The sequence below is a fragment of the Prunus mume genome, linkage group LG1 (assembly GCF_029339155.1).
Source record: "Prunus mume cultivar Tortuosa linkage group LG1, ASM2933915v1, whole genome shotgun sequence".
In the NCBI taxonomy this organism is placed as follows: domain Eukaryota; kingdom Viridiplantae; phylum Streptophyta; class Magnoliopsida; order Rosales; family Rosaceae; genus Prunus; species Prunus mume.
In genome coordinates this window covers 25,658,832-25,686,570 of record NC_142698.1, presented here as the reverse complement: position 1 = coordinate 25,686,570, position 27,739 = coordinate 25,658,832, and the positions used below count along the sequence as shown (strand labels likewise).

The 27,739-nt window shown below is 34.4% G+C and overlaps 4 protein-coding genes and 1 pseudogene across 22 annotated transcripts; 2 read left to right on the top strand and 3 right to left on the bottom strand.

Moving 5' to 3' along the window:
* The first annotated feature begins 1,156 nt into the window (after positions 1–1,156).
* Positions 1,157–7,039, top strand: FDM4 (XH/XS domain-containing protein). The gene is made up of 8 exons (XM_008225459.2): positions 1,157–1,436; positions 2,585–3,666; positions 3,775–3,956; positions 4,500–4,568; positions 4,655–4,942; positions 5,464–5,676; positions 6,183–6,418; positions 6,722–7,039. The coding sequence occupies exons 2-7, from the start codon at positions 2,592–2,594 to the stop codon at positions 6,411–6,413; spliced, it is 2,058 nt and encodes a 685-aa protein (XP_008223681.2). The 5' UTR covers positions 1,157–1,436; positions 2,585–2,591; the 3' UTR covers positions 6,414–6,418; positions 6,722–7,039.
* Positions 7,040–8,649: 1,610 nt separating this feature from the next.
* LOC103323448 (uncharacterized) lies at positions 8,650–27,032 on the top strand. 2 transcript variants are annotated; one of them, XM_089054916.1, is made up of 8 exons: positions 8,650–8,786; positions 9,099–9,136; positions 9,236–9,792; positions 9,945–10,001; positions 10,104–10,466; positions 25,582–25,794; positions 26,319–26,557; positions 26,782–27,032. In XM_089054916.1, the coding sequence occupies exons 2-7, from the start codon at positions 9,106–9,108 to the stop codon at positions 26,553–26,555; spliced, it is 1,458 nt and encodes a 485-aa protein (XP_088911042.1). In that variant the 5' UTR covers positions 8,650–8,786; positions 9,099–9,105; the 3' UTR covers positions 26,556–26,557; positions 26,782–27,032. The 2 variants fall into 2 exon arrangements, with proteins under 2 accessions (XP_088911042.1, XP_008223671.2); XM_008225449.2 differs by having other exon boundaries at positions 8,651–8,786; positions 26,827–27,032.
* Positions 11,075–25,425, bottom strand: LOC103344060 (uncharacterized). 18 transcript variants are annotated; one of them, XM_089054883.1, is made up of 15 exons: positions 24,952–25,416; positions 24,646–24,708; positions 21,941–21,988; positions 21,553–21,613; positions 19,437–21,253; positions 19,080–19,304; positions 16,193–16,346; positions 15,259–15,430; positions 15,105–15,166; positions 14,778–14,995; positions 13,750–13,911; positions 13,431–13,488; positions 11,924–11,984; positions 11,741–11,834; positions 11,075–11,406 (listed from the first exon to the last, which is right to left on the bottom strand). In XM_089054883.1, exons 5-7 carry the CDS (start codon positions 21,211–21,213, stop codon positions 16,342–16,344), a joined length of 2,007 nt encoding a protein of 668 aa, XP_088911009.1. In that variant the 5' UTR covers positions 21,214–21,253; positions 21,553–21,613; positions 21,941–21,988; positions 24,646–24,708; positions 24,952–25,416; the 3' UTR covers positions 11,075–11,406; positions 11,741–11,834; positions 11,924–11,984; positions 13,431–13,488; positions 13,750–13,911; positions 14,778–14,995; positions 15,105–15,166; positions 15,259–15,430; positions 16,193–16,341. The 18 variants fall into 18 exon arrangements, 17 of the variants coding, with proteins under 17 accessions (XP_088911009.1, XP_088911006.1, XP_088911018.1 ...); XM_089054880.1 differs by having other exon boundaries at positions 15,110–15,166; XM_089054892.1 differs by having other exon boundaries at positions 11,948–11,984; positions 15,110–15,166.
* Positions 16,366–17,051, bottom strand: LOC148921438 (uncharacterized; the record flags this gene model as incomplete). Its single annotated transcript, XM_089044158.1, has 1 exon — positions 16,366–17,051. A coding segment is annotated over exon 1 (597 nt), but the record flags the coding sequence as incomplete, so codon positions are not given.
* Positions 17,776–19,072, bottom strand: LOC148921437 (uncharacterized; annotated as a pseudogene).
* Positions 27,033–27,739: the final 707 nt, after the last annotated feature.

Below are 27,739 nucleotides of genomic sequence, written 5' to 3'. Positions count from 1 at the left end.
TATTAGAGGAACTCTTGCCCTCCATATTGCTTAGCTTGCTGCCACAACTCGAAATCAGAGCCAAGCCATACTTTTTTTTTGGTCGACCAAGACAGACATCAAAATAAAAGGAAAGCATTACTAAATGTACCTACCTTTATGTATTAGCAGTAATGCAGCAGCCATATAATAGCCTATAGCCCAACCAACTTTTGTTATTATTCAATTGTAGATACTAAGATGTTAACTTATGCTCTAATAATAGAGACATTAATATTAGGACATCGATATGTGATAAATTCTTGTTTGCAGTTTAGAGTGGCTCAAAATGAAAACAAATGAAACACTGTCACATCAGTTAATTCTAATGGTTAAATTTAATTTTGATGTATTTGTTAATTCTAATGGTCAAACTATTATGAAATTTCATCATTTGATCAGAAAATGATAAACTCTTCTATATAGGAGCTCGTCGGATATGTTTTCGTAGAACAAGGGATTTACATGAGTCATGGAGGAAGGAAATTCCAATATTTTATTTGATAGTAGCAAAGGTAGCTGTATTGTTCCTTAGAGATTTCAACTGATCCTTCAAAATGTTATTCATTGAAGCAACATTTTGAGAATATAAATTTTCGATTTCAACATAGGCTACATCAGAAAATTAAATAAATCAAATCAAAGTTGTTGTTTTGGTAAACAAAAAGTCTTTGCAAAAGACATCAGTTTTAAATTTCATGATCTTTTTACACATGGTAACTTAGAATGAGTTCCATAATAAGAAATTTACAAAACAAACTGTTCTCAATCATGTTAATGTGGTTTTATTATCCAATTTTCCAGCCAAGCCATTTTCTTCACTGCTGTTAGTCCCGTACACCTGCCAATTGGCACATCCATTCTCTAGTTTCCACGTGTCCTCCGTAGCCTACAAGATCAGCCCACACAAAGCGTATCTAACACGAACCCCCAACGCCTCTACGTTTCTCTAAACCTCCACACTCGCTATTATTAGAAACATCTGACCCTACGATCAAGTAGCCACTGAAATAGAACGCAACCGCTCGCAAGTAGAGATTATCATTCTACACTCGCGACTGCGTTTCCTAAAATGGTGAAAACAAAAAAAATCGAAAACGAGAGAAAATTAAGAATGGATGTTTTTCAGGAACGAAGCAAAAATAGTGTGTTGAAGTTGCAGAGCGAGCGAGTCTCCTCATTCGCTATGTCCCCTCTCTCTAAAATTCCAGAATCTTCTCACTCTTTCTCTCTCTAAAAACCTAGACCCCATTTCTCTTTCACAGTCTCTTGCTTTTCTTCGTCGCCTGGTTTTCAACTCGCCACGGCGTCGTTTCCGCTGGTTTTCTCTCTCAAAGTCTGTTGACGTCGTTTCTTCGGCGGTCTCATATTTGAGAGCTGCGGTTAGGGTTTCGAAACTCTGATTCCGAGAAAGCGAGGTACGGATTTTGATCTTAATGCAACTTTTTTTGTGTGGCTCGGTTTGGTTTCCCAAGGAAGACAGGTTGGCTCTCTGTATTTTTGAGCAACCAAACAGGGGATTAGCTAAAGAAATTTTTGGTTTTGTGTATTGATTATTGTGCTTATGCTATTTTTATTGTTTACAATTACACTGGAGTGTTTGATTGCTGAGAAAATGTTGTGGAAACAAAAGGAAAATGAAAGTTTTGAGTGTTGTGCTGTATACTGCTTGCTACGGAGGTTTTGTCTTAAATCTAACCCCTAAACATCTTAAAATAAACATCCTGACACATATCCATGGAAATGAATAAACTTCCCCCTGCAAATGTTATATTAATCAATTATATATATATATATATATATATATTTGGTCAAGATCTATTTTAAATAGTAATTCCATTTTAAAACCAATAACTTATAAATTTGTAAACAGTCTATATAAATTTATCTATTACATGCTTCTCTTGTATCTCAGAATATAATTTAACGTTTCTAGACATGCATACATAGCCTTCATTAAATCTACTAAAACCATATAGATTTGTCATTTGTGTATATGCATCCTTATAACATCCGTTTCCAAACAATTAGATCTTGGTTTTCAAACATTGAAAGATATACCAATAGCACTTGCAAAACTAAAATACTCTGTTTCCTTTTGACTTTGGTTCTAAACAAGCATAAATCTTGTGCAGAGTACATCAGTGGGGCATTCATTGAATTAATGATGCACCTTTCTCTTGATTATTCATTGAATTCTGACCTATTATTAGTACTTAATCACATTTCCATGCTAATAGATAAATACTTTCTATTATAATTATTAAAAAATTTCAATTCATTGAATTATTCAAGAATATCAAGAGGTTGACTTAAATGACTACAATTCCTTTTATGCATGGGTGTTTCTGCATTGAGGTTGTAAAATATAAATAATTGCAGCCAATGACACAAATCTGTGGCCTGCTCTTTTTGCTGCAAGAGCAATATCTTCAACTTGTAAAACGCGTTATCCCTTATCTCAAGCTCGATACTTTTTGTACCTTATTGCCTTGTTTAGTTGCTTGAAGTGAAGAGCTGAAATGAAATTAGAAGTTTAATCGCAGATATTATTTCTGCATTGCAGGTTTGAGATGTCTCACAGATCAAAAGAAGAAAAGGGGTATAGCCGGTCTGAATTAGAAGACTATGTGGACGAGTATTACTATCAGTTAAAGAAAGGTAGTGTTAAGGTTAAAAATTCTGATTCAACTTATAGATGCCCATTTTGTGATGGGAAGAGGAGACATGATTACCGACTAAAGGAGCTTTCACGACATGCGTATGACATTGGCAGAGACAGCAAGGGTTTAAAAGAAAAATCAAAGCACTTGGCTTTGGAGAGGTATATAGACAGATATCTTTATGTGAAGAGTCGGTTAGAATCTGCACCCAAGATTGAAAGCCCTAAACACTCGCAGAGACGGACTAAGGTGGTGGCTGTAGTGGGCTCCTCCCAAATCAGAGAAAAGTCTATTCATTCTGAAACTCCAGCCCACTCCCAGCTTCTTCCCAGCTTCTTCCCAGCCCCCACTCTCCCCACCCCAAAGGCACAACCCACAACAGGTTCTAAGGCTGGTTCCACCCTTGCTACACGGGAGGACGACCAATGGTTTGTATGGCCTCCAATGGGCATTTTGGCAAATGTTAAAACTGAACTAAAGGATGGAAGACATGTTGGGGAAAGTGGTTCCAAACTTAAAACTGACTTGGCAAGTAAAGGTTTTAACCCTTTGAGGGTTCATCCTTTATGGACATACAGGGGTCACTCCGGGTTTGCAATTGTTGAATTTGAGAAAAGCTGGGAAGGTTTCCATAATGCAAAGTCCTTTGACAAGAGTTTTGAAGTTGATCACCGTGGAAAAGGGGACTATAATGTAACGAGGAATCGAGGAGATAACTTGTATGGATGGGTTGCTCGGGATGATGATTACAATTTGAGAAGCACTGTGGGTGATTATCTTCGTAAGAATGGAGATTTGAAAACTGTTTCTGCTCAACAAGAAGAAGAACATATGAAAAATTCAAAGCTAGTTACCACTCTAACTAGCACCTTAGTTATAAAGAATTCACATCTAAAGGAGATGGAAAGAAAATGTCGTACCACTGACGATGCTTTAAACAAGTTGGAGTCTGAAAAGGAAGATATTCTCAAAGCTTGCAATGAAAGTATGCTTTCTCCAACTTTATATAATGGGTGTACGTCAAATTTATTATTTTATTCCCAGTTTCATTTGTGTGTGTTTGCTTACATTATATTTCAATTTATGTGTTTAGAAAGAGAAAAAATGCAAAAAATTGCTCATGACCAATTGGCAAAGATATGCTTAGACCACCAGAAAACCGCATTGGAGTTGGAAGCTACAAAAAAAGAGCTTGAGGACCGTGAGAAACAACTGCAACAACGCCGTGCACAAAATGATAGTGAGAGAAGGAAAATCTGTCATGAAAGGAAAATGGTAATCTTATTGTTTCCATCATAAACTTAGGCTCTGTTTGTATATTGTAGAGATATATCACTGGCATTAACTTCTGGGTTGCATTTGATACTTGTTCAGAGCCATTTTAAACGTGACGTGGGTTGTAAATTGGTGCACTAACATTGGAATTAGAATTTTAGAAGGATAAGAGAGAACCAATAGAATAAGATCAACGAGTTAGAACATTACATTAAGTTTCCTTTTACATTTTTCTGCTGCCCAACTTATTTGATATTTCACTAGGCAAGTCAGAAACTCTTGTCCTATGCGCTTCTGGTTTGAGTTGGTAAGGTACATTGAGGATGTACAAAGTTGACCTTGTATTCTAGTTTAAATTTTGTGTAACTCTTCCTTGATTTTCTATATTTTCTATATTTTCGAAGTCAGGCATCATAGTTATCTTTAGATTTTCTGGTTCTCTTCTTTGTCGAATCTAGTGTCCAAAATCTCATTAGGTGTGATATTCCTGGAAATTATTATTTAGTGTAGGCTTATAGAGTTTTTGTTTTGGTTATTTTCTAGAATGAGATGGCTACCTTGGAGCAAAAGAAGGCTGACGAAAAGATGTTACGGTTAGCAGAAGAACAAAAGGTTTGTTTCCATTATTTATTTGAGACTTTAAGAGTTGGATGCATGAGTATCTGAAATTGTGTTTACTGATTGGATGGAAATTGCAGAGAGAAAAGGAGAAACTTCACAAGAGAATCATTGAGTTGGAAAAGCAGCTTGATGCCAAACAGGTACTGGAGCTTGAGATAGAGCGAATGAGAGGTGCTTTAAAGGTGATGAACCACATGGATGAGGATGAGGATTTGGAAGCCAGGAAGAAGATGACTGAAATTAAAGAGAAGTTACAGGAGAAGGAGGAGGAGTTTACTGATGTAGAGGAACTTTATAAGACACTTGTTGTTATGGAGCGGAGGAATAATGATGAAGTGCAGGAGGCTCGTAAGGAAGTAATCAATGTATGTACTTTTTTTTTGTTTGGTTTGAGTCTTGGGGGGTTTATTGAATTATATCTCTCTAATTTGGCTTCTCATTCTTTTTTCTTAATATTATTTTCTAAACTCTCTCCCTAAATTTGTATAGAATTAATGTTTGATGAAACTGCTCTGCCTTAATAAGTTATAGCCTCTGGACCATATTTGATGATTTTGGTGCTACACATTGAGTTTGAATCACATGTATATATTACCATGTTGAAAGATAAGGTGGTGGAAACTAGTGAGATGATCATATAGTTCCCCAAATACAACCTGTTGTTCTTAATGAAGGATGCTGGTTTATGGGGTTTCGGAGGCATTGATTTCTTATTTAAACTAGAATGTAACTTTAGCAATGTGGCTTAATTTTTGATCGTGATCCTTTCTTACTGTGTGGTTTATTGATCAGTAATTCTTCCTTATCATTGTGGTTGTTCATCCTTGCTTATCAATGTGATAGCGTTTTAGTCGTGTTGTCGGAGCTTAAATTTTGTTCTTTGCAGGAACTGCGGGGTTCAAGCAGCCGTGCTTCCATTGGCGTGAAGATAATGGGAGATCTTGATGAAAAACCATTCCAAACTGCAACCAAGAAGAAATATTCTGAAGAAGAAGCAGATGTGAAGGCAGTGGAGGTATGTTCTCTGTGGCAGGAGCATCTTAGGGATCCAAGTTGGTATCCTTTCAGGATTATCACGGATAAAGAAGGAAAGACCAAGGTATATGTTCAACTTCAAGCAATTTCTGTGTTTCAATAGAATACCATGGTTGGTGACACTGGCACCAATTTAACTTATATTGAGTGAGCATGGTTTCAGTTAAAGAAATGGTCATGTCTCTGTCCCTGCAAATTTGAGCACCTGAGGTTTTATTAAAAACATATCCATGTGGTCCATCCTGTGAAATTGCAATCTGCATGTTAATTTTCTTCTCCCCATCCTCTGCTCAATCCTGTAGTATAGCAACATTTCTTCTTGAAGGTTTCTAGCATCACAACGTGAGATTGTGCTTTATCTCATATACTAGATCCTATATCACAGTGAGCTTGTACCCTAAGCTTCTAATTTGTCTGTTGGACTGCCCCTTTCACTGAGTTCTACCCCCCACAAGATTGTCATTTTTTTGTTCCATTTTTCTTGCTATTGCTTCGTTGTAGTTAAATTCTTCTAGTTTTGATCCACATCTTAGTTTCCTCTTAATTGGGTTATATTGGATGTGAGTACAGGAAATTATTAATGAAGAAGATGACAAATTGAAGGCTTTAAAAAATGAGCTGGGTGATGAAGTGTACGAGAAGGTGACAACTGCTATGAAGGAATTGAATGAGTATAATGCCAGTGGTCGGTATACAATACCTGAGCTGTGGAACTTCAAAGAAGGGAGGAAGGCATTGTTGGAAGAGGGAGTAGTGTTTTTGCTAAACAAGTGGAAGCTGCTTAGAAGACGGAAAAGATAAACAAGGCAAGTACTTAAAATGTTACTTCATATGGAGCTTTCTGCTTAAGAGATATTTGAACTCTTTCAAGGTTACGAATGGACGATCAGTTACATTATTAAACTTAATGTTGATAAGGATTCCCTTATAATTGTCACCACAGTTTGCCTAAATATTCCAATCAATTTGAACTCGTAAATACGCCATGAAGACAGTATGCTGACCAAACTTGGTACTAAAGAATCTATAGCATCATGTGTAGCATGTAGTTTAATTGTTGCAATTTTTGTTCTTATACAATGGTTTATTTCCTTATGTGCTTTTTGCAGGCATTTTGGAATATGGATGGGGGTGCTCAAAGAACTTCTTTTAAAAGTGTCAACTAGCTGCTGTTAATGTTCTTTGCTATTGCTTGTCTGTTGTCTTATTGATAGATTGAGTATTAAGAATATAGTTTTAGCATCTGATGCAACAGTTTGATTGAGGGCCGATTAAATTTGACTTTATATTTCCTAACTAGTATTAGTTGTTAGAAGTTGGAACACACTATTGTGCATGGCAACATTTGGTTGCGGCTTGACCAAACAATTTTGTCTCTTAGCTTTCAACAAAGAAAATGGAGATGCTATAGAGTTGTTTTCATCTTATATCTGGATCAATGGCTGCTTATCTATCTCTGTTCTTGGTAGTTTTGATGGGCCTCTCTCTCTCAACCCATTGGCAATTGGTTTTGGGTTGGGCACTCGCATTCTAATATGGTATTAGAGCATGATCGTTTATGTGTGAAGTCCAGTGGCCATATGAGCTGTTGTATCACTGGCATTAACTTCTGGGTTGCATATGATACTTGTTCAGAGTCGGTTTAAACTTTAAACGTGACGAGAGTTGTAAATTGGTGTGCTAATATTGGAATTTGAATGTTAGAAGGATAAGAGAGAACCAAGAGAATGTTAAAACATTTACTTGAATGTTAGATTGAGGGCAGATTTAAACTTGACTCTTATTTTTCGTGGTCACATTTGGTTCCTGCTTCACCACAGAAACAGCAGATTGATTAATCCGATTGTTACCATTTAAATGCTTGTCCTCCTCTTCGGTACTAGTGGTTGCTTTGGCAGTTTAGGGATTATCTAGTTGCTTATTTTTTGGTTGGTTCGCTGAAAATATTTTCTCTCAACTTTCAACAAGGAAAATGGAAAACCTATGGATGATATAGAGTTGGTTCATCCATCTCTATTCTTGGATTGTTGATGGGCCTCTCCACTTATTGCCAATTGGTTTTGGATAGGGCACTCACATTTTAATATGGTATCAAACCATGATTGTTTATGTGTGAAGCCCAATGGCCATACATACTCAACATTACCTAATTAAATTGTTCACATAATAAGCTTGGAATTTTGTCACACAAACTTCCTTCGTGATATCATGTGTAAATTAAACTAAATACTTTGTGATATTTCAATTAAGTTCTACTATTTCATTGTTTACATTGGAGCAATAACAACTAGATCAACTAAAACACACCAAATAAATAAAATAATAATAAAAAAAAAATCCTCAGGCATTTCTCCCTCCCTCAGCCGGCGGCCATTCATTCTAATTATCTCTTTGTTTCTATTTTTATTTTTAAATTATTGCAAATCCTGTCCACTAGGTTATACATCAGTTTATACGTTGAAGCCTTTGCTATGAAACAAGAGTTACCTTGGGCAGCAAGATTAAAGATTTTGCAGGTGCTAAGACGCTTGTACAAATCATCACTAAGCAAGGTGTTGTACCATGGAGCTTACGATCACTTCCAGAAGATATCTGGCGATTTCTTGAAATTTCAATTTTGTGACTATCAAACATGTTTATAGAAAAGCTAATATGGTTACTGATTAGTTAGTTAAAAAAGGGGCACGTCTATAACAATTCATCTATTTGGTTTAGTAATTTCCCTGTGGATGTAATTACTAGAGTCTATTTTGATATGTATGGTAAGATCCCAAGGGGATCTCATCTGTAATGTATTTCTGTTTAAAAAAAAAAAAAAAAGGTTTAAAGACCTTAAAAATATATTAAGAATAAAAAATAGAGCAAACACTTCATAAATAAAAGAAAACCATTCAATTCCATCGACTTCTTGGGGTACGGCCAGTACCCCTGCTCGTTGACGCGTGTTTCTAATTTTCCAATCTGCCGGTTCTTCGTGTCTTTCATAAAACTACTTAATCAGAAGAACAAAAATATCAACGAAACACTACTTTTCTTTATCGGTCTATATATTTCCAATCTTTTCATCTTCCTTCCATAAAAAGAAAAAGGAAAAAAATATTTTCATCTTCCTAAAACCCCAAGGTCTGTGTTCTGTTGTCTGGGGGCATCCATAGAGAGAGCACTTGCTAAAGAGTAAGGACTATCTCTCCTTTGCATGTTGATGATTATGTGTGTGCAGTTTTTATTGTTGAAAGTGAAATGCATTGTTTGGTTGCTAAGAAAAAGTGGTAAAATAATTCAAATGCAATATGGTTTTGGGACCTGCAGTTAAAAAGATTGCAGTGGTGGAACTTAATTTCCACCCTTTTGCTTTGTTGGGGAACATGAAAGACAAGGCCTTTATCTGCATGCACCTTGTTTTCTTGTTTGGTTGATTTGAAGAGGTAGGATTGAAGTTGAATCTTAGTTTTTTTTTTGTGTTCCTTTTTCCCTTCGGTATTGCAGGTTTGAAATGTTTCAAGTTTCAGAAGAAATGAATATTGGTGAGTCTGAGTTTTGTCTTGATCTTTATGTTTCCTTTGCCTTTGAAGGGGCATGCAGGATTAGCTTACTTTAATTTTTATGTCATGTTTGATAAATAGCAAAGTTGAAACAAAATGTGCGTGACCACCTGGAGAAGGTATTCTTGGAGCAGGATAAAGCCTTAGCCAAATCTGAAGTTCAAAAGAATGATAATAAGAAAAAGCTTGAGCATATTGAGGCACAGAAGAAAGAGCTCATGAAAAAGCTTGAGCAGAGTGAAGCCAAGAAGAATGAACTACAGGAAAAGCATGCGCGAAGTGAAGCCCAGAAGAAGGAGCTTCAGAAAAAGCATGAGCAGAGTGAAGCCCAGAAGAAAGAGCTTCAGAAAAAGCATGAGCAGAGTGAGGCTCAGAAGAAAGAGCTTCAGAAAAAGCATGAGCAAAGTGAGTCTCAGAAGAAAGAGCTTCAGAAAAAGCATGAGCAGAGTGAGGCTCAGAAGAAAGAGCTTCAGAAAAAGTTTGAGCAGAGTGAATCGCACAATAAAGATCTTCAGAAAAAGCTTGATCACAGTGAAGCTCAGAAGAAAGAGCTTCAGAAAAAGCTTGAGCAAATTGAAGCACAAAATAATGGGCTTCAATTTCGTAAGCAGCGTGAGATACAACTAATGAAACAAATGGTATTATCATTTTCTCAACTTAAAACCAATTAACTTATCTTTTGATTGCTTAGTCCTCTCCTTTGGTAATCTACTGACCAGAATATGATCGGCTTAGATGTTATTGTCAATTATTATTTAATATGAGTTAATGCTGTGCCTTTTTCTCTCAGTATGGGGAAACTGTCTTAGAGAAAAGGATGACTGATGAAAAGATGATAGAGAAAAAGGTTTGTTTTCCCTCTATTGTAAAAAGTAAGAGATTTGTTTAAGTCAATCATATATAAATGAGTTTTGTAAATTTCGGTTTGGTGATTTTATGGCAACGGCAGAAAGAAAATGAGAAACTTCATAGGAAAATAATTGAATTGGAAAAGTTGTGTGATCAAGACAAGGATCAAGCTGAGGTTAAGGATGTCAAGCAGGGAAAAACAGATGAGGATGCTGAGGATGAGGATGAGGACCGAGAGCAGGATCAGAATGAGGTTAACGATGATGAGGATGATGAGGATGAGGATGAGGACCAAGAGCAGGATCAGGATGAGGTTAACGATGATGATGGGAATGAGAAGATGAAGGAAATTCGAAAAAAGTTAAAGAAGACGGAAGAGGAGTTGGAATATGCTGAAGCTCATAACCATAAACTTATTGCAAAGGAGTCTGAATTAGAGGAGGCTCGTAAGGAGTTAATCTATGTATGTATATCAAGGATTTTGAATTTCTGTGCATGTCTTTCATTAATTCTATTATTTTAAGGGTAATGATTTCCCCACTCCAATTTTATCCACTTACACTCCTTTTTTAGTTATAAAATGGAGTGCAAGTGGATAAAATTGGAGTGGGGAAATCACCACTCTATTTTAAATACAAGAAGTTTACACTATGCAAGTACATTTGTCAACACCCCAATGTTTGCTTAAAGTTATACATATCTGGTATCTGTTATTTAGTTTCTTCTTGTTAATTTATTTTAAAGATTATTTTCTAAAATAGTTACCCTTACGTTATATGATCCAGTGTAGGCTTAAACTTTAAATGCCTTCACATATTAGAGCTCATTGACTATATTTTGAAGTCTTCAAATCTGGATATACAATGGCGTTGGTCTTTAATCTTGTTAAATTAAATCACATGTGTATTAACATCTTCTGTTGATAGAAAGATCATGTGTAACCAGTAGATAGATGACCTATGTACGCTGTCCCACCTACAATTTTGTTGCACTACTAGAGTTTTAGGTTTACATAAAATTGCGTAGACATCAGCAAAATAAAAATGTGATGCTGTTATAAATTTAGGATACACTAGCAAAAGGTGCCCGCGCGATGCTGCGGGTTTTAAAATTGCGTGAAATGTGTATAAAGCGATGAAAATAGGCCGGGAACATCTCAACTACCCAGTTGCCAAAATACTCAGGGTCTACCAACATGTTCAAATATTGTAATCATCTAAACCTATCATTACAACAACAAATTACCACCAACTAATTGCCAATTGATGCCATTAGCTAATTCCTATGCTCTATTCATAAAACTTAAAACAATTAATTGAAATTTCAGCCTAGAAACTCACCCCTTACTTAACAGAACTGAAAACACCAACCAAACCGCTCTATCCAAAGCAACGAAAGACCACCTGCAACATATCAAAAGAAAACATGGTTTTAAAAAAAAGAAGAAGAAAAAGGAAGAAAAAACAGAAAAATCGGAGAAGAAATTAGCTTGAGTATTTCATGCATGCACAATCTTTTCATTAAACCAAAAAATTAGCTTGACCAAAATCTGTAAGGAAAGAAACCACTCAAGACTACCCAAATTAGAAACCACTCAAGACTACCCAAATTAATGTGTTTTGGGTAAAGAAAAACATTGTAAAGGCATAGGAAAAGGGCTGTTTAAATGATTCTAGATGCATTTGAAACAAAGAGTATATGATCAAAAAGCTAGTGGCCTAAACAATCAAAAGTTACCTATGCAAAAGTCACCCTAAACAATCGAAATCCCAAAACAACTATCTCTGCATTGTCGTTGTCATCAAAGATTTGAAAATTCTATCTCGTAACCCTACACCACCAAAAACACAGAATCAATACTAAACTCAAAGAATAAGAACTAAAATTAATAGAGAAAATTGAACTTGATTTGAAGGTTACCAATATGTCGTGATGTATAAATACCTCAGCTTTTATATAGCATTAGGGATTACCCAAGAACCTGAAATCAAATTAAAGAAATAAATGAAGCGAAATTTGTAAAAAATAAATCAAAAATAAAAATACCCAGAGCAAGACAGCAAGACAGAGAATGAGAGAGACACAAAGTCCAACACAAATCAGTGGCCAGTGTGGAAACTAAAGCAAAATTTGGAAGCTGAAAGACTCCCCACAAACATAGACTAAAAACTTGGATCCGAAGAGAGGTTCGGTAATGCTTGTAGTAAAAGCTTAGCCAGAACGAAAAAGCAAAAGAAATGGATAACAAAATCACCCAAAGAGAAAGAGAAATAATATTTTCTGTAAAAATGGTGTTCTAGAACAAAATTAGAGTGTTAGCTAAGAATATCCAGAAATTAAAGTGAAATCATATAAGGATGCCAAAAAAAACAAACGCAATTTAAGTAAGCGAAACCAGAGATGGAGAGAAGGAAATTTGCTAATTTGTTTTAATTTGCTAACAATATCCAGAGAGAGAGAGAGAGAGAGAGAGAGAGAGATTAATCCCCGAAAAATAATTAAAAAAAGCAGAAAATCAAAATGGATGAAAACCATTTGGTGAACCAAAAACAAAACCAAAATATGAGAGAGAGAGAGATTCATATCATTGACATCAAACCCATCAAATCTAAATGCTTTTTTTATTGGTGCTCTGGAGAAACAACATATATAATCAAAGAAATTCCATTAGGATCCAAAAATTAGAGATAGTAAACATATCAAACCTAAATGCTTTCAACATTGAACCAAAAAGAGGAAGCATGGTCTAATGTATGAGAAATCCGAATATCACAACAAAACACAGATTCAAAGAACAACAACATTGAGCAAGCATATTGATGAGTACTTCATCGACCCTTAAGCTACATATTTTTGGGAAAAATCACAGCTAATAAGTAACAACAACATTGAGATTCAGAGTGATTAACTGGCATTTAGAAACCCTAATCCACTACTGAAATTAGCTAAACACAAAACAACAACAGACCACGAAATCAACATAGGGGTAATAGTCCGTATGTTACCTAAATTCTTTCTTTATGAAACTGTTGAAATATGAAACTGTAAATTTCCTTATACTCACTACATTGGGGTTGGCTTAACCAACAAAGTAGAAAAAGGAATGCTACCCAGTGATAAAAAATATGTTCAATTATTAGGGGGAAAAAATGGATAATGGGAAAAGTTAAAACAAATGAAATAGATTCTCCAAAAAGGGAAATGCCAGGCCAACAAAAATTGAACTTAAAATGCATGTTCTAAGTAGTTAGCAGGAAGACCCAAAAACAACCAAACTAATGTGAACTTTCGACTTTAGCAAGTAAGATGGACAAAATTGAAGAATTAAGAGCTGCAACAACTGTACATCTCATATAAAAAAAATCAGAACAGATAAAAACCATTTGGTGAACCAAAAACAAAACCAAAATGAGACAGAGATTCATACCATTGACATCAGATTCTTGTATTAATTACTCTAGTTCTTTTTCTTTCAATCTTCCTCCCTGTAACAACAAACCAAAGTCAATTTCTGATTTACTTCTCAATTTTCAACATGACGAATGAATAAACCAACTTAGAAAACCAAAAGAACCTTAAAACCAACAATTTTTTTCCTTGAAAACAATGAAGACCAAAGAGAGTCGAAGGGGAAGTTGCAATTTTCAAGAAGGATGAGATTAGAACGCAAGAAAGGATGCGAAGAGCAGATGAGATGAGATGAATTCGCAGGGGGTGAGATCTGAAAATAAGCTATGCAGGCTTACCTTGAAAGTACCCATGTCTGAGAATTAGAGAAGACGACTATGATCTCTGAGGACTCTCTCTCTCTCTCGCACCTCTTCAACATTAAATATAAATCTTTGCTTGTCAAAGAATAGCAACACTAAAGGAGATGTATCCTGCGTATCCATTCCAGTCCCTAGCAGCTGCAAAGAGTAGAAGCATGACCAAATTATTAGCCCAAGAAAAGGAAAAAAAACAATAGAACCAAACTCTGCATTCTGAAATTAGGATATACAAACTTTTTTAGTTTTGAATAAGTCTCCATTCAACGCAAAAATCAGCAAAAATCTGCTTGGTAAATCAAACCCATAAACAAAAAAATTATGAATTTTAACTCTTCTGAATTCTTTCTCTTCATCACTAATGTCCACAAACAGAATTCCAATTTAGAAGTTTTCAAATCCCACATATATTTCCTAAACCAGTCTTCTTCAAGTCAACTATGCTAAAACATTGCAATCAATTCCTAGAATCACACTCCCAAATTTTCTTTCCCCTACGAAAACAAAAATTATCAAATTCAGATCCCTAGTCCCATAAACCAGTATAAGAACGAATTTGAATTAAAACCCTGTAGTAAAAGAACGAACATATCTTTAAACAGAGCTATCAAATAGCAGCACATCCTGCTTACCAAAACAGAGCTATCCTAAACCCTATAACAAAAGAACCAGCATATTCAAATACCGATTTCAGGGTTTACCAACTAATTTTTAATAACCAAACAGAAAACCTTACCAAAAGCAATCATATAGTATTTTAATAACTAAATTGTTTAACCTGATTTCATGAAAATAATAACACAATCAAATCAATTTTAGTATTTGGATAAAATTTGCAAATCAATAACACAGACCCACTATGAGGAAAAATTAGGGATTTGGACTTTTAGGGCAGCAAATTAAAACAGGTCTCATAGTTTAATCAAATAAGATCCAAGATATTAGTAACAACAAAAATGAAAAAGAAGGGCAACAAAAATCGAATGGAAAGATGAAGCAAAATTTACTTATAGATCAGTGAGAGAAAGAGGCTGAAACAGAGAGAAAGCTGGAGTTTGATCTGAAGAAGAAGACCAACACACACCACTCCTATAAAGTCGAAGCCTCCAGATAATCGTTCGCAACGGAGGAGAGAAAGGAAGAGAGAAGAGAGAGAGAGAGGGCTGCAATGAAGGGAATGAGGTTTTCCTTCTCTCAACGACTCCAACGACAATAATTGAATGATCTATTTTGATCACACAGCATAAAAACATAATTAACAATCCGAATCAAGCATGTGGGCGAAGAAATTATCTCATAGTTCCTTAAAAAAAAAAACAGCCATATACCACAACCTTACCAACTGAAAAAGACAATTGTCGCAGAGCCTCAATGAATGGCATGGATTCACTGTTACCTAACAATAAAGAAAATAGTTAGCACTTGCATATAAACACAAAAAAAGAACAATGAGTCATATAACATGTATATGTTTTAACTATCGCTTACCCACAGTCGCACCCAATTCTATAATATAAAAATATGCAGAGCGCTCTTTTCCATCGACAGGAATGAGAGAAACTGATTCAATCCAGGTCTTAATGGCATTGATGTGTGGAACAACCTAAATCGAGTCAAACATGGCTGGAAGAGAATGAAAACCTGGAGAAGTAAATCAAGCCTGCAAGCCAAATAAATGAGGCTTTAAATGCAGCTCCTAACCTTTTCTGTCATACACATGAATTAATCAAACCAAACAGTCATATCAATTAATCAACAAATCATTTTTTTAGACAAATGAACAAACAGTGGGAGGAAAAGAAGTCCATCACAAAATTTAAGCAACAAATCAAATAATCATATATAGTCACTTAATCCAACAATCATTATCCAGACATAAAATCATCAATATTAATCCAATCCAATAAATCATTATCCACCAAAAAAAAAAAAATCATTAACATTCATCCAATAACTCATTATAAAAATTTCATTTAAATATTAACGTTCAAAATATATAAGAAGTTGTTTGTTTATGGACATGAAGAAAGTAATGGGATTTTTTGTGTGGCGTACACGTTATTTCATATGCGTTCTATTAAATTGTAGGAGTTATTACAAATTGCAATAAATTTCAAGCAAAAATCAGATAAACAAACTATCAATCTGATAAGCATACACGATTAATGAGGGAATAAGCATTCAGAACGAATGGTGTTGTTTAAACATAAATATACCTTTAATTGAATGCGGTGAATTTTCTAAATGTAGATGAAATACCAAAATTATGGCAAATGGCAAGGGTTAGATTGTATAATTTACAATAAGAGTTTATTAATAAGACTTTGTTAACAGTGAGATATTAATGTTCAAGCAAATACACAATTCATGTATATCCAGTTATTGTTTAAGTTGAAATAGTATAAAAAACTGATTTTCTCACCATTGCATCAACCGAGACACATTGCAAACCAGCAAGTTGATCATCAAATCTGAACACCTTTGTTCTCCAGGTTTTGGACACACATTCTAATTTTCACACTGGATTGAAAGCAGTGCAAATTGTGGATCGGAACAATGTTCATTGTGCCATCAATCTGAAGAAAAAACATATATGCCATTCGTTAGTATAAAGATGCATAAAAAATTATTCCATAAAATAGAGGAATGTTTAATCATGTATGAATAGAAGCTGAAACCTGAGAGTAAATTTTGAAGAACATCTTTGTACACTATGTTTTTAGTGTATTTATTTGGCACTTCGTTATTATTATCTATTATGATTTTGAGGCCTTCTCTAGACGTAGCTCTAGATAACGCGACATAAAGCTGCCCATGACTGAAAACAGGTTGGGGAAGATATAACCCAACTTGTTTTAAAGATTGACCTTGACTTTTGTTTATTGTCATAGCATAGCATGGTCTAATTGGGAATTGGCGCCTTTTAAAAATGAAAGGCCATTTGTTTTCTGTTGCTGAAAGAACGATCCTAGGTATAAACACTTTGTGGCCAATGTGGCTACCAGTGAGTATTTTTGCTTCAATAACTCTATCAACCATTTGGGTCACAACTAATCTTGTTCCATTACATAAACCTGAAGATTGATTTAGGTTTCTCAATAACATTATAGGCATGCCTATTTTTAAAGTCAAACTATGTTCAGGCAAACCATTGAATTCAAGTTGATTGAGAAATTCTGTGGGATAGATCATACAAAGGTTTTCAAAATTGGTTGATGATGAACATAAAGAATCTGAGCTCAAATAAATGCGTTTTTCTCCAGGCAATAAGTCTATTGCGTAATTATTTATCTCTCACAGTAGAATTCCTAGTCTGTAACAATGGCTCGTTCCCTTAAATAAGCAAAATCGGCAAAATTTTTGTCGAAATCTGGGTAAGTTGCCAAAAAAATTGATTGAATAGGATCTATGTTTGATTGAATGAGTAAATCTTGAGGAATTTCAATCCAAGGTGCCTCTTCATCATTTGGATCGTCAATATCAATTATTTGGCCATTTCCAATTTGAAGAATCCAGGCAGCAAACTCACTTATTTTCTGTTTTTCTTCACTGTTCAACCCTTTTTTTGATAGCCTCATGTTTTCTTTTAAACATAATATTTTAAAATAAGGCCATAAGTAAGAGCTATTAAGAGAGGCGTCTATGATTTCTTCTCTTGTTCCTCCTGGAATAACTGGTAATATTTGTCTAAAATCACCACCTAGTAAAAAAGGCTTGCCACCAAATGGAGCATTTTGATGTGATAAAATATCACGAAGTGATTTATCTAATGCTTCAAAACAATGTTTATGATTCATAGGAGCTTCATCCCAAACAATTAGTTCAGCCTTTTGAATCAATCTAGCAAGATGAGTTGTTTTTTTAATCTGACATGTTGAGGAATTGGTAACAATTAAGGGAATCTTAAATCTTGAGTGAGCTGTTCTACCACCTGGCAATAATAATGACGCTATTCCTGATGAAGCAACAGCTAAAACAATTTGCCTTCAGATCTAATTTTACTTATTATAGTATGCCACAAAAAAGTTTTTCCAGTTCCTCCATGGCCATGAACAAAAAAAAGGTCTGGTTTTTTTTCATTCACAGCATTAATCACAGAATCATATACATCTCTTTGGCCTTTGTTTAGCTGTGTTATCAAAATTGAGTGTTCTTTTGCTAAATGATGAACATCATAATTTAACTCTTCTCTTAGCAATTTAATTCTAATTTCTGACATTTTATGTTCATCAGGCATTGGAAGATAATGATCTTTTAAAGAGCTAGATGATGTGTTAAAAAGTTGTTCTAATTCAAACAAAAGCGAATTTTTTAATTCAGATTCTGACAAAATAAGATTTGGCATTAGAAAAGCTTTCTGTAGTTTGTACAAAATGTCATCACACATATTTTGCCAATAAGTATCAAAAAGCAATTGAGGATTTCCTACATCACAAAACAAAATGATTGTAACAAACAATTGTCTTAGTTGAGAACATGAGGCTGTGTCCACAGCATTTGCTAAGGCCTCAATCCATTCTTTATCATCTCCTAACAAACCAAGGCATTTGCATGCAGCCTGATATGACGGATGTATGATTCCATCAATAGTTTTGATGTGATCAAAATTTAAGGCACCTTTTTGCAAATTCAAAAGCATTCTCAAGTAATACAATTCACCAGATGTAGGATGTACATAGGCAATTCTACCTATTGATCTCCTTTGTTTCCTAGGTTTCCAAATTTTGTTGCGAGAATCCCATACAAATTTTGTAGGGAATTCTGCATAAGTCAATGTTCGCGCTTCAGGAAACATTTGGTTTGCTTTAAACCAACTTGTTAGCATAGTATCTTCAATACCCTTTTGGCTAACAATTGATTCAAGTGATTGATCACCATTGAAAACAACATTTTGTTCTAAAGGCAAATGTATGGATAATCGTTCAACAGCAGGCTCTCTAGAATGAATAGGGTATTGAAACAATCTCCAAACGGCTTCATATGGAGATATGTATCTACAATTAAGATAAGCTAATATCTCATCCTCTGGCTTGTCTTGAAAAACTACTCTAGCTCTATCTGAACCTTTGTTTATGTATTTAAACAGATATTTTATAAGCATTGATTGCAACATGATTCAACATTTATGTGAGCGTTGTATCTCAATAATAGTTCTGAATTGTAAGGCACCACAAAGCTATTGTCAACCTTTATTCCATTTTTTAACACAAATTTTGTTGGATCTTCACGGCGCCTATATGTGGGAAAACCATTTTTTTCAAAAACTGATTCACTCTTGTATTGTTTGGGAAAAGATTTAGAACACATACCTCGCCGCATGCATGGAGAATTACGATTGATTTCTCCGCACGGACCGTGGATCATGAATTGGTTTACAACGTCATAAAGCATAGGATCCACATCCTTGTCTGGTAATTCAGCACAAATGATAGAATCTATATCTACTGCTGAGAAGCATTTATAACCTTCTTTCAACCAAACCAACATATGACAATGAGGCAATCCCCTTTTTTGGAACTCGATCGTGCAAATTTCTGTTTGTGATGAGGGCAACAAATACACACAAAAACCTAATAAGTTTTATTATCATTAAAAAAATATGTATATATATATATATATATCTTAGAAATTGAGGATAGCAGAAATTATGAGTTTGTAAAATTCACCTGCCTCAACTTCTCCAAAAACTTTTCCTGATTTGATATAATTGATCATATCATCAAGCTTCATTTTAAACACTCTAGAAATTAGATCAGGTCTATCCTCTCCTTTGTATCCAGGTTTGTTGTCAAGTTCTCTAACAATTTCAGGCCATTTGACATTGCATGTGAAAGTTATAAACAAATCAGGATTACCATAATGCCTACAAATTGCCATAGCATCTTGATAGTTATTAAGCATGTATCTAGTACTTCCAGTATATGAGCTAGGCAATATCACTTTTTGTCCCACATTATTGGCATCACTATCACCCTTTGAAATTGCATCATAAATACCTTTATAAATCTCACTTCTCAAATTTGTTTGATTTTTTCTAATGTAATCCAATCGATCTTCTTCAAGTGTTGCATAAGAATCTACTAAAAACTGTTGGAACAATCTTCCACCTTTTAACAATGTATCCAATAAAGGTCCTCTTTCCTGAATCTGGTAAGCTATGAAAGCTCTCATAGGCACCCTTCCTCTTTTGGGGTCATGACCTTTGTAATCATTGCTCCATTTTAAATCAGGTCTATAACCATCTTCGCCATAAGGGAAAAGAATAGGATATTGCAAAGACATGAACTTTGGATTTAATTTTGTGATTCGTTTCAACTCTCCAGCTTTCAACTCTATAACAATATCTCTATTCGAATCAAAAAGGCCTATATCTCCCACAACCAAACCACCAATTTCATCACATGTCGGTTGTTCATATTGTTTACTATCATCTGCTTGTCGGCCCAACAATCTCAGTTTTAAAGAAGTTAGACAACCCCTTTCGAATTTATCCCTGACTGTTCGAAAAAGTTTTACCAATTCATTTGATTCATCAAACATCTTAATCAAACCTTGAACAATGTCTTCATCAAGCTTTTCATTCCTTTCTTTACAATTAACAGCATTAAGGCGATTCATTGTTTCATTATGGGTGTCATATATGTAAAGCTGAGCAAATTTTGGACATTCACCTTCAAGGGGTAACAAAGAACCCATTAAATGATGAACTTGACCACTAATTTTAAAAATGTAAGGACCTGGTCCACTGTTAATTGAGTGATCAACTTTGGCTCCCATTGAAGTAAATGCAAACATAGAATTATAGGCCCTGATATTCTCTCTAAACAGCAAACTTTTTGGGCCTTTACTCGGATCAAGTAAATTTTCTAAAAAAGGAGGTGTTGGCTTTGAAATCGGAAGTTTGATCTTTCCTTGTTGACAACAAAGAGTAAAAAGAGGCTCATTGGCTGCATTTGCTTTTTTAACAGATTCTTTGAACCAAAAAAGTGCACCACAATAAATGCACTTATAATTTTTATCTCCCAAATCCACATACTGTTCCATCATTCCTACAAAGAAAGGAAACATAGAACAGGGCAAAAAGAGAAAAAAATAAGACAAATGTATGCCATGAGTAATATAAAGATAGGGTTTAAAATAAATATTTAACAGAGGAAAAAACGCACTTTGCCTCTTCCTCTGATAAAATGCTTGACCCCTATTCATCTGATCAGAAATGTCAAATGAAATCTCTTCTCTGGTTGTTTGACTTGTGCTAGCTTGCTGCACTATGAAAGCTCTATTGGAAACTCTGGTTCCAGAAATTTTTTTGGCTTGATGCTTATGCTTAGTATTAGTGCAACAAACATTTTCATGACAGAGTTGTGCACCACTCGAAGTGGTAGAAATATGGGTTTCCTGTGTTCTCAGCCTTTTTCTGGTTTTTGCAATCCTTTTAGACATGATATCCAAAAATTACAAATTCCAACCAACAGATCGATAGCTGGGAAGGGAAAAAAAAAATGCATGAGTTAACTTATAATATTTTTATTACATCTATAGCCTAATCAAGCAAAATGGACACACACCAACAGTACTACAGCTATAAAAATAAGATTTTTCAAACAACACAACATCTGAAAACAAATTAAACACAATTTCTGCAGCCTAACCAAGCAAACCAGATATACGCAAGAACATCATAACCACAGAAATAACAATTTTCAAATGAAACAATATCCAAAAACCAATTTTCTACAGTTGATATGCATGACTTCTTCAGAAGACGAATAGAAAACTGACCTGTTGCCTAACAACAATGGGAAGAGCTATCAAACAGTCGAAAACGCAGTTAAGACAACACCTATAACAAACGCAAACGAAAAAATGAAATCAAGGAATAATCAAAAGAGCAAAAAATAAAAACATACAGATTCTGTTTGTGATTATGGTTTCAAAGCACATGACTTATATATACATTCTGATTAATATATATATATATATATACACACATACATGCTCTAAATAAAATGTAAGAAAAACCGAAGTAACAACACATTAAAAGCAGCAACTTCTAAGCTAATTACTTTTGAAAATTTCAAACTTTCATATATATATATATATATGTATAGAGAGAGAGAGAGAGAGAGAGAGAGAGAGAGAGAGAGAGAGAGAGAGAGAGAGAAATTACCCATGCAAAAGCCAAGGTTCTCGCCAAGATCAGCAACAAAAATTGTATCTGTCAATTACAACCAAGGTCAAAAAATCGTAGGCAAAGATATTGACACATGGTGTATCCTTAATTATATAACTGATCTGTTATATTTGAGTATCCTATTAACTCTAAAAAGTTAGTGATAAAGTTGGTGATTTAGTTTGTTAGATTATAGATTTCTTGATTAGTAAGAATGAGCAGCCTGAGACTATGAATTACATATAGTCTCAGCTAGCTTTCATAAAATCTTTAAGAGAGGTATCACTCAGCCAAAAGAAAAGTAGATACCTTTAATCAATAGTGAGCAATGAAATTATGCCTTTTTTTTTCTAAGCAAATTAGTTGAAAATAAAATATCAGAAGCAAGATTGGTCTCTAGGGATTTCAATTATCATCACATCTTATACTTCGGGTTCAAGCATGGCATAAACAGTAATTGAGAACAAAAACAAAGATTTTATTGACACTTAACCAATGAGATATTCCTAGCATACATTAAACCTAACTATTTTGCACATCAATAGACTTGAAAATCAAATATGAAAAGCAACATTGGTCATGCTTTTATGCATCAACTTTTGGTTCATTAGTTCATTAGCTTTAATATACCAACCTTTGGTCAAAACTAATTACTCAGTTTTTTTTTTTTGACATCATTCATTATAATTGATTAATGAATTAATACGTTTGTTTTTATGAATTTGCATATTATTCACATATAATTCATGGAATCTAATTAACCAATTTGTGCATTTTCTTAAATTGGATCGAAGTTTTATTATAATTGATGCAACAAAGGAAAAAAAAGGAAAAAAAGGTTATCAACAATTACTCATTTATCAACAGAGATTCTAAGAAATTATCTTCTTGTTTATCAACCAATTCAATCAAAAGCAACAATCAAAGGCTGAGATAGCTAGAATACCTCAGTTGTAATGATTCAAAATGAAAAACATAGAGAATAAACTCAGCAAGCAACAAAATCCCAGAAACACGGTGCCTAAAAAAATTATACTAATAGAATCAACAACAATTTTCCATTTTTTCCTGTAAAGTGAAAAACAGAGAATTTCAAAAACTCATTACAGAATCCTCATTCATAATCTCACTTATCTTGTTAAGTATTAGTGTCATCCGCCAATGCACATTACAAAATTTTGGTTCACAAAAAAAAGAAAAAAAAAAGGAATAATAGATGCGAAGTTCATTAATTTGATTTAAAAAATACTAAACTTTGAACATGTCCGGTTCATAACCATAGTCAAATGTTTAATATAACATATACTCAATTCATCAATTCAATGAAAAATCAATCATACCACTTATCTAAATCATAATTTCAATGGAAAATGCCTTTATACAAACACAATTTAGAGTAATCCATCAACAGCTGATGAATTGATTGTTTTTGTTGGGGGACAAAAGCAAGTGTTTCTAAAACAGAGAATAAAAACATAAAAGTTTTTGAATCTTAGATTCCCTTTTTTACTTTTTGTTCCTTTTCATCTGTTTTCCCACAAAGCACAGGAATATTATTTGGTATCCATTACTATCATTTATCATAGACTACAACTAAACAATGGCTATGAAATGCCAGCAAAAAATTAGATATAAAAGAAAAAGAAGCCAAATACACAAAAAATTTCACACACATTCAATCACAAAAGAACCGTAAAATACGTGGCACCAATAAACACTATGACTCAAACGAATCAAAATTAAGATAAAAATTAAAATGTCCAAGAGCTATAGAGAAAATCTCACCAAATCCAACATGTTAATAATTTCTTTTCCTTAAACACAGAAATAGAAAAGAAAAGAAAAAAGGGGGAAAAACAGTTCCACCTTTCCTTCCATTTCCTATATTAACCATTTTCAGTTTTGAAAAAAGTTGGGAATCCCATTGCTCTGCTAGTGATTCAAAATAAGAAAATTAAAGAAAACATAGGAAAAGATTGAATGTCAAGACGAAGAGTGTGTTAAGAAGACATACAAAATTCCCAAGATTCACAGGTATTGCATTTGGAATTTCCCTTTTCCACCACCAAATGTCCGTTTGTGTGTTGGCTCTCTACTCTATCATTCAATCTACCAAAGTTTCTCCTTTTTTTCTTCTTCTTTTTTTTTTTTTTTACAATAAACAAAAGAAAACCATGCTCAAGAAAATTTAATAATAAACTTTTTAAAGCAAGACGAACAAAAAATAGAGCATGAAAGATGTGTCTATATGGTGGATGTACTAATATGATATGGAAGTCAAATAAGAAGGAAAAAAATACCCAGGAATCCAATAACAGTAGCAGATCAATTGAAATATTATAAAGTGATTCTTTAGTTCTAACTTTTGTAAACAAAACAATAGCTAATGTATATGGATCCTCAATTGAAAACAAAACTAAAGATAAAATTCAGAGTAAAAACAACAGCAAAAGCGTACATATCAAATTACAACCTTGTAATCCAGAGGCTTTCTTTACTTGTACAAAAACTCTATAAACTAAACAATGTGGAAATCAAAAAACAAAAAAAGAAAGCCCAATTGTCAAAACACTCAAAGGATTCACCAACATGCTCAGATATTGTAAACATCTAAATCTATCACTACAACAACAAATTAACACCAACCAATTGTCAATTGATGACTTAAAACAATTAATTGCATTTTCAGCCTAGAAACTCACCTCTTGCTTAACAGAACTGAAAACACCAATCAAACTGCTCTATCCAAAGCAACAAAAGAACTCCTGCAAAATATCAAAGAAAACACGGTTTAAAAAAATAAAAAAATCAAAACAGAAAAATTGGAAAAGAAAACGCATGTATATATATGAATCAATCAAAATGAAAACAACATGAATTAACAAAAGAGAAATTACCTGAACAACAAAAACCATAAATCAAACACAACCTAAAACAATTATAAATAAATAAATAACAAAAACCAGAAATTAAACACAACCCAAAACACAACAAAAACCAGAAATTACCTGAACAACAAAAAGGAAGAACGATGGAATGAAAGAGGAAGAAACGATGAGAGAGATGAAGAGATTTCGGAGCAGCGGAGGACAGAAAGGAAGAGAGAAGAGAGAGCGATGAAGGAGAAGAGGTTCTCCTCCTCTCACTCAGCGACTCCAACGAAGAAAAGAGAGGATGAGATAAAACGGAGAACGATGGAATGAAAGAGGAAGAAACGATCAGAAAGATGAAGAAATTTCGGAGCAGCGGAGGACAGAAAGGAAGAGAGGAGAGAGCGATGAAGGAGAAGAGGTTTTCCTCCTCTCACTCAGCGACTCAAACGAAGAAAAGAGAAGGGCTAGAGGACAAAAAGGCCAATTCACTGTCCATAAGTCAGCTCAAGGAAGCTGACCATCTCTTAAGCGGGGGCAAAACCGCCATTTTACTATTGCTAAGCTACAGTCTAGGAACAGTGAAATCCTGAACTCAGTTTTAGTATATATATAATTTTTTTTTCTCTCGTCTGATCTCTAACACACTCCAGATATAATTGGTTGGGGGATTGATCAATCTATAGCTATATGACTTCTTTGCTATAGCTTAATTGTGAATAATGATGTTTTCTTGTCAATGTGATAATCCTCGTCATTTTTTTGCAGGGATGGGATTCAGCAAGTCGTGCTTTTGTTGGCGTGAAGAGAATGGGAGAGCTTGAAAGCAAACCATTTCAAACTGCATGCAAGAGAAAATATCCTATGGATGAAGCAGATGACCAGGCAGCGGCACTATGTTCTCTGTGGGAGAGTTATCTTAGGGATTCTTGCTGGAAACCATTCAAAAGTACAAGGGTAGCCTTTTGTCAACAACCGAAGGTATATATTTAATTAATACAGCACTATCAGACCAATAATAGCGTACCATTTTTGGTGAGTTCATTTGTGTTGCTCTTCTCTTGATACACTAGTTTGTAACTTTCATGTGTACATGTGCTTTCAAATAAAGAAATATCCATGTTATGTTTCCTGCAAATAGAAGCACAGTTTTTGTTAAAGATATATCCATGCGGTCAGTCCTGTGACTTGCAGTCTTCATGTTTCTTTTCTGCTCATTTTGTTAACTTTATTCTCTTCTCGCACTGCTCACTCTATAGCCTTTGATCTTGAAGGCTTATGCTTCTGAAGCATGTACTAGGTCTTGTATAACAGGGAGCTTGTTTTGTCTGTCGGAACATTGAGTCCAGAGTCTGTGGAATATGCAGTTTATCCACATTAAGATTGTCATGATTTTGGCCCATCATTCTCTTGCCATAAATTTCTTGTACATGATTAATGTCATCCAGAACTTCTCATCTCCCATCTGCCTTTCTAACTGGATTATATTGGATTTGAGTGTACAGATAACTATTGATGAGGGAGATGAAAAACTGAAAAAATTAAAGGACGAGTTTGGTGATGAAGTCTACAATGCTGTGATAACTGCCTTGCTGGAATCGAAAGAGTATAATAGTCACCATTGGAGGTGTACAGCATCAGAATTATGGAACTTTAAACAAGGGAGGAGAGCATCATTAAAAGAGGGTGTCTCGTATTTACTGAAGCAGTTGAAACTGCAGAAAAGGAGAAGATCAAGCTGAAGGTATGTATTAAAATGTACTTTCTATATAGAAATATCAGATACAGCTTTCAACTTGCGGGTAACTCTTACTAGAATTGTTTCAAGTTTCTTTCGAAATGTTTGGTAACATAGAATTGGTTAGGCTTATGTTTAGTTACATATTAAAAATTAATGTTTGCAAGGTCAAAATTGAACTTGGCTAAATAATTATTAAGACCAATAAACTTGTTATTTCTTTTACGCAGGTTTACTTTTATTCCATAATCTGACCTGAATATGCTTTTTGGTAGGCATTGTGGAAAGAAGATGGAATGCTTAAAGAGCTTTGGTTACTGTCAAGAGTCAACTGGCTGCTTCTTAATGTTCATATTCTATTGTGCTCATCTGTCATGTGATGAATAGATTGAAACTTAAGAATTTTCTTTTGGCATCAGATGTTGTGAGAGACTTGTATGTATAGGGATCAAGTCAAGCAGTGGACCTCTTTACTTTTGCATTTTTTGTTTAGTTTTATATCTGCGCTTCTTCTTCTAAACCTCACCCATCTAGCAACCAATGACCTAAATGAAAAAGGTTAGCTTTTAGTATAAATGTGATTATTTCACACGAAGCATTCTATCCTAAACAATCTACCTCTAGCACAGAAATTGTCAAGATTTTTGTAGTTGCATAATGTTCATGCTTAACTAAACACTGTCTCTCAATTCCATGAACAAAAATACAGTTTTTCCGTAGAAAGGGCCCCCTCATACTGGCTTTTAAAGCTAACACGTTCGAAAAGAATGAGGGTTCAATTCTCAATAAAACAACAATCAGATTAGATTCCAGGCCGGAGATATAGCAAAAGCAAGTTAAAACTTCTGGGAATTTTATAAAGTTGTTTAGTAGAAAATGAAGAGTTAGTGACAAATAAATTATAGGAACAAAACAAAATACCCATTATCTTTGGTAGCTTTAACCTAAATTCCAGACTTTTCATTAGTACCCAAGTTTTTGCTTTGTTTCCATAGCCCTAGTAATGTTGGAATCCCACATCGGTGGAGTGAAAGAAAACAAATGGGTTTAAATAGAATTACCACACTCTAATTAATACCGAGACATTTTGTGATAAAAACCCCACACCTGACAGATTGGGCGGGTGGTAAAGTGGGGATAGTATCGGTGTTGTTAGAGTGGGACCCAACGTGCAGATCCAAATTTTCA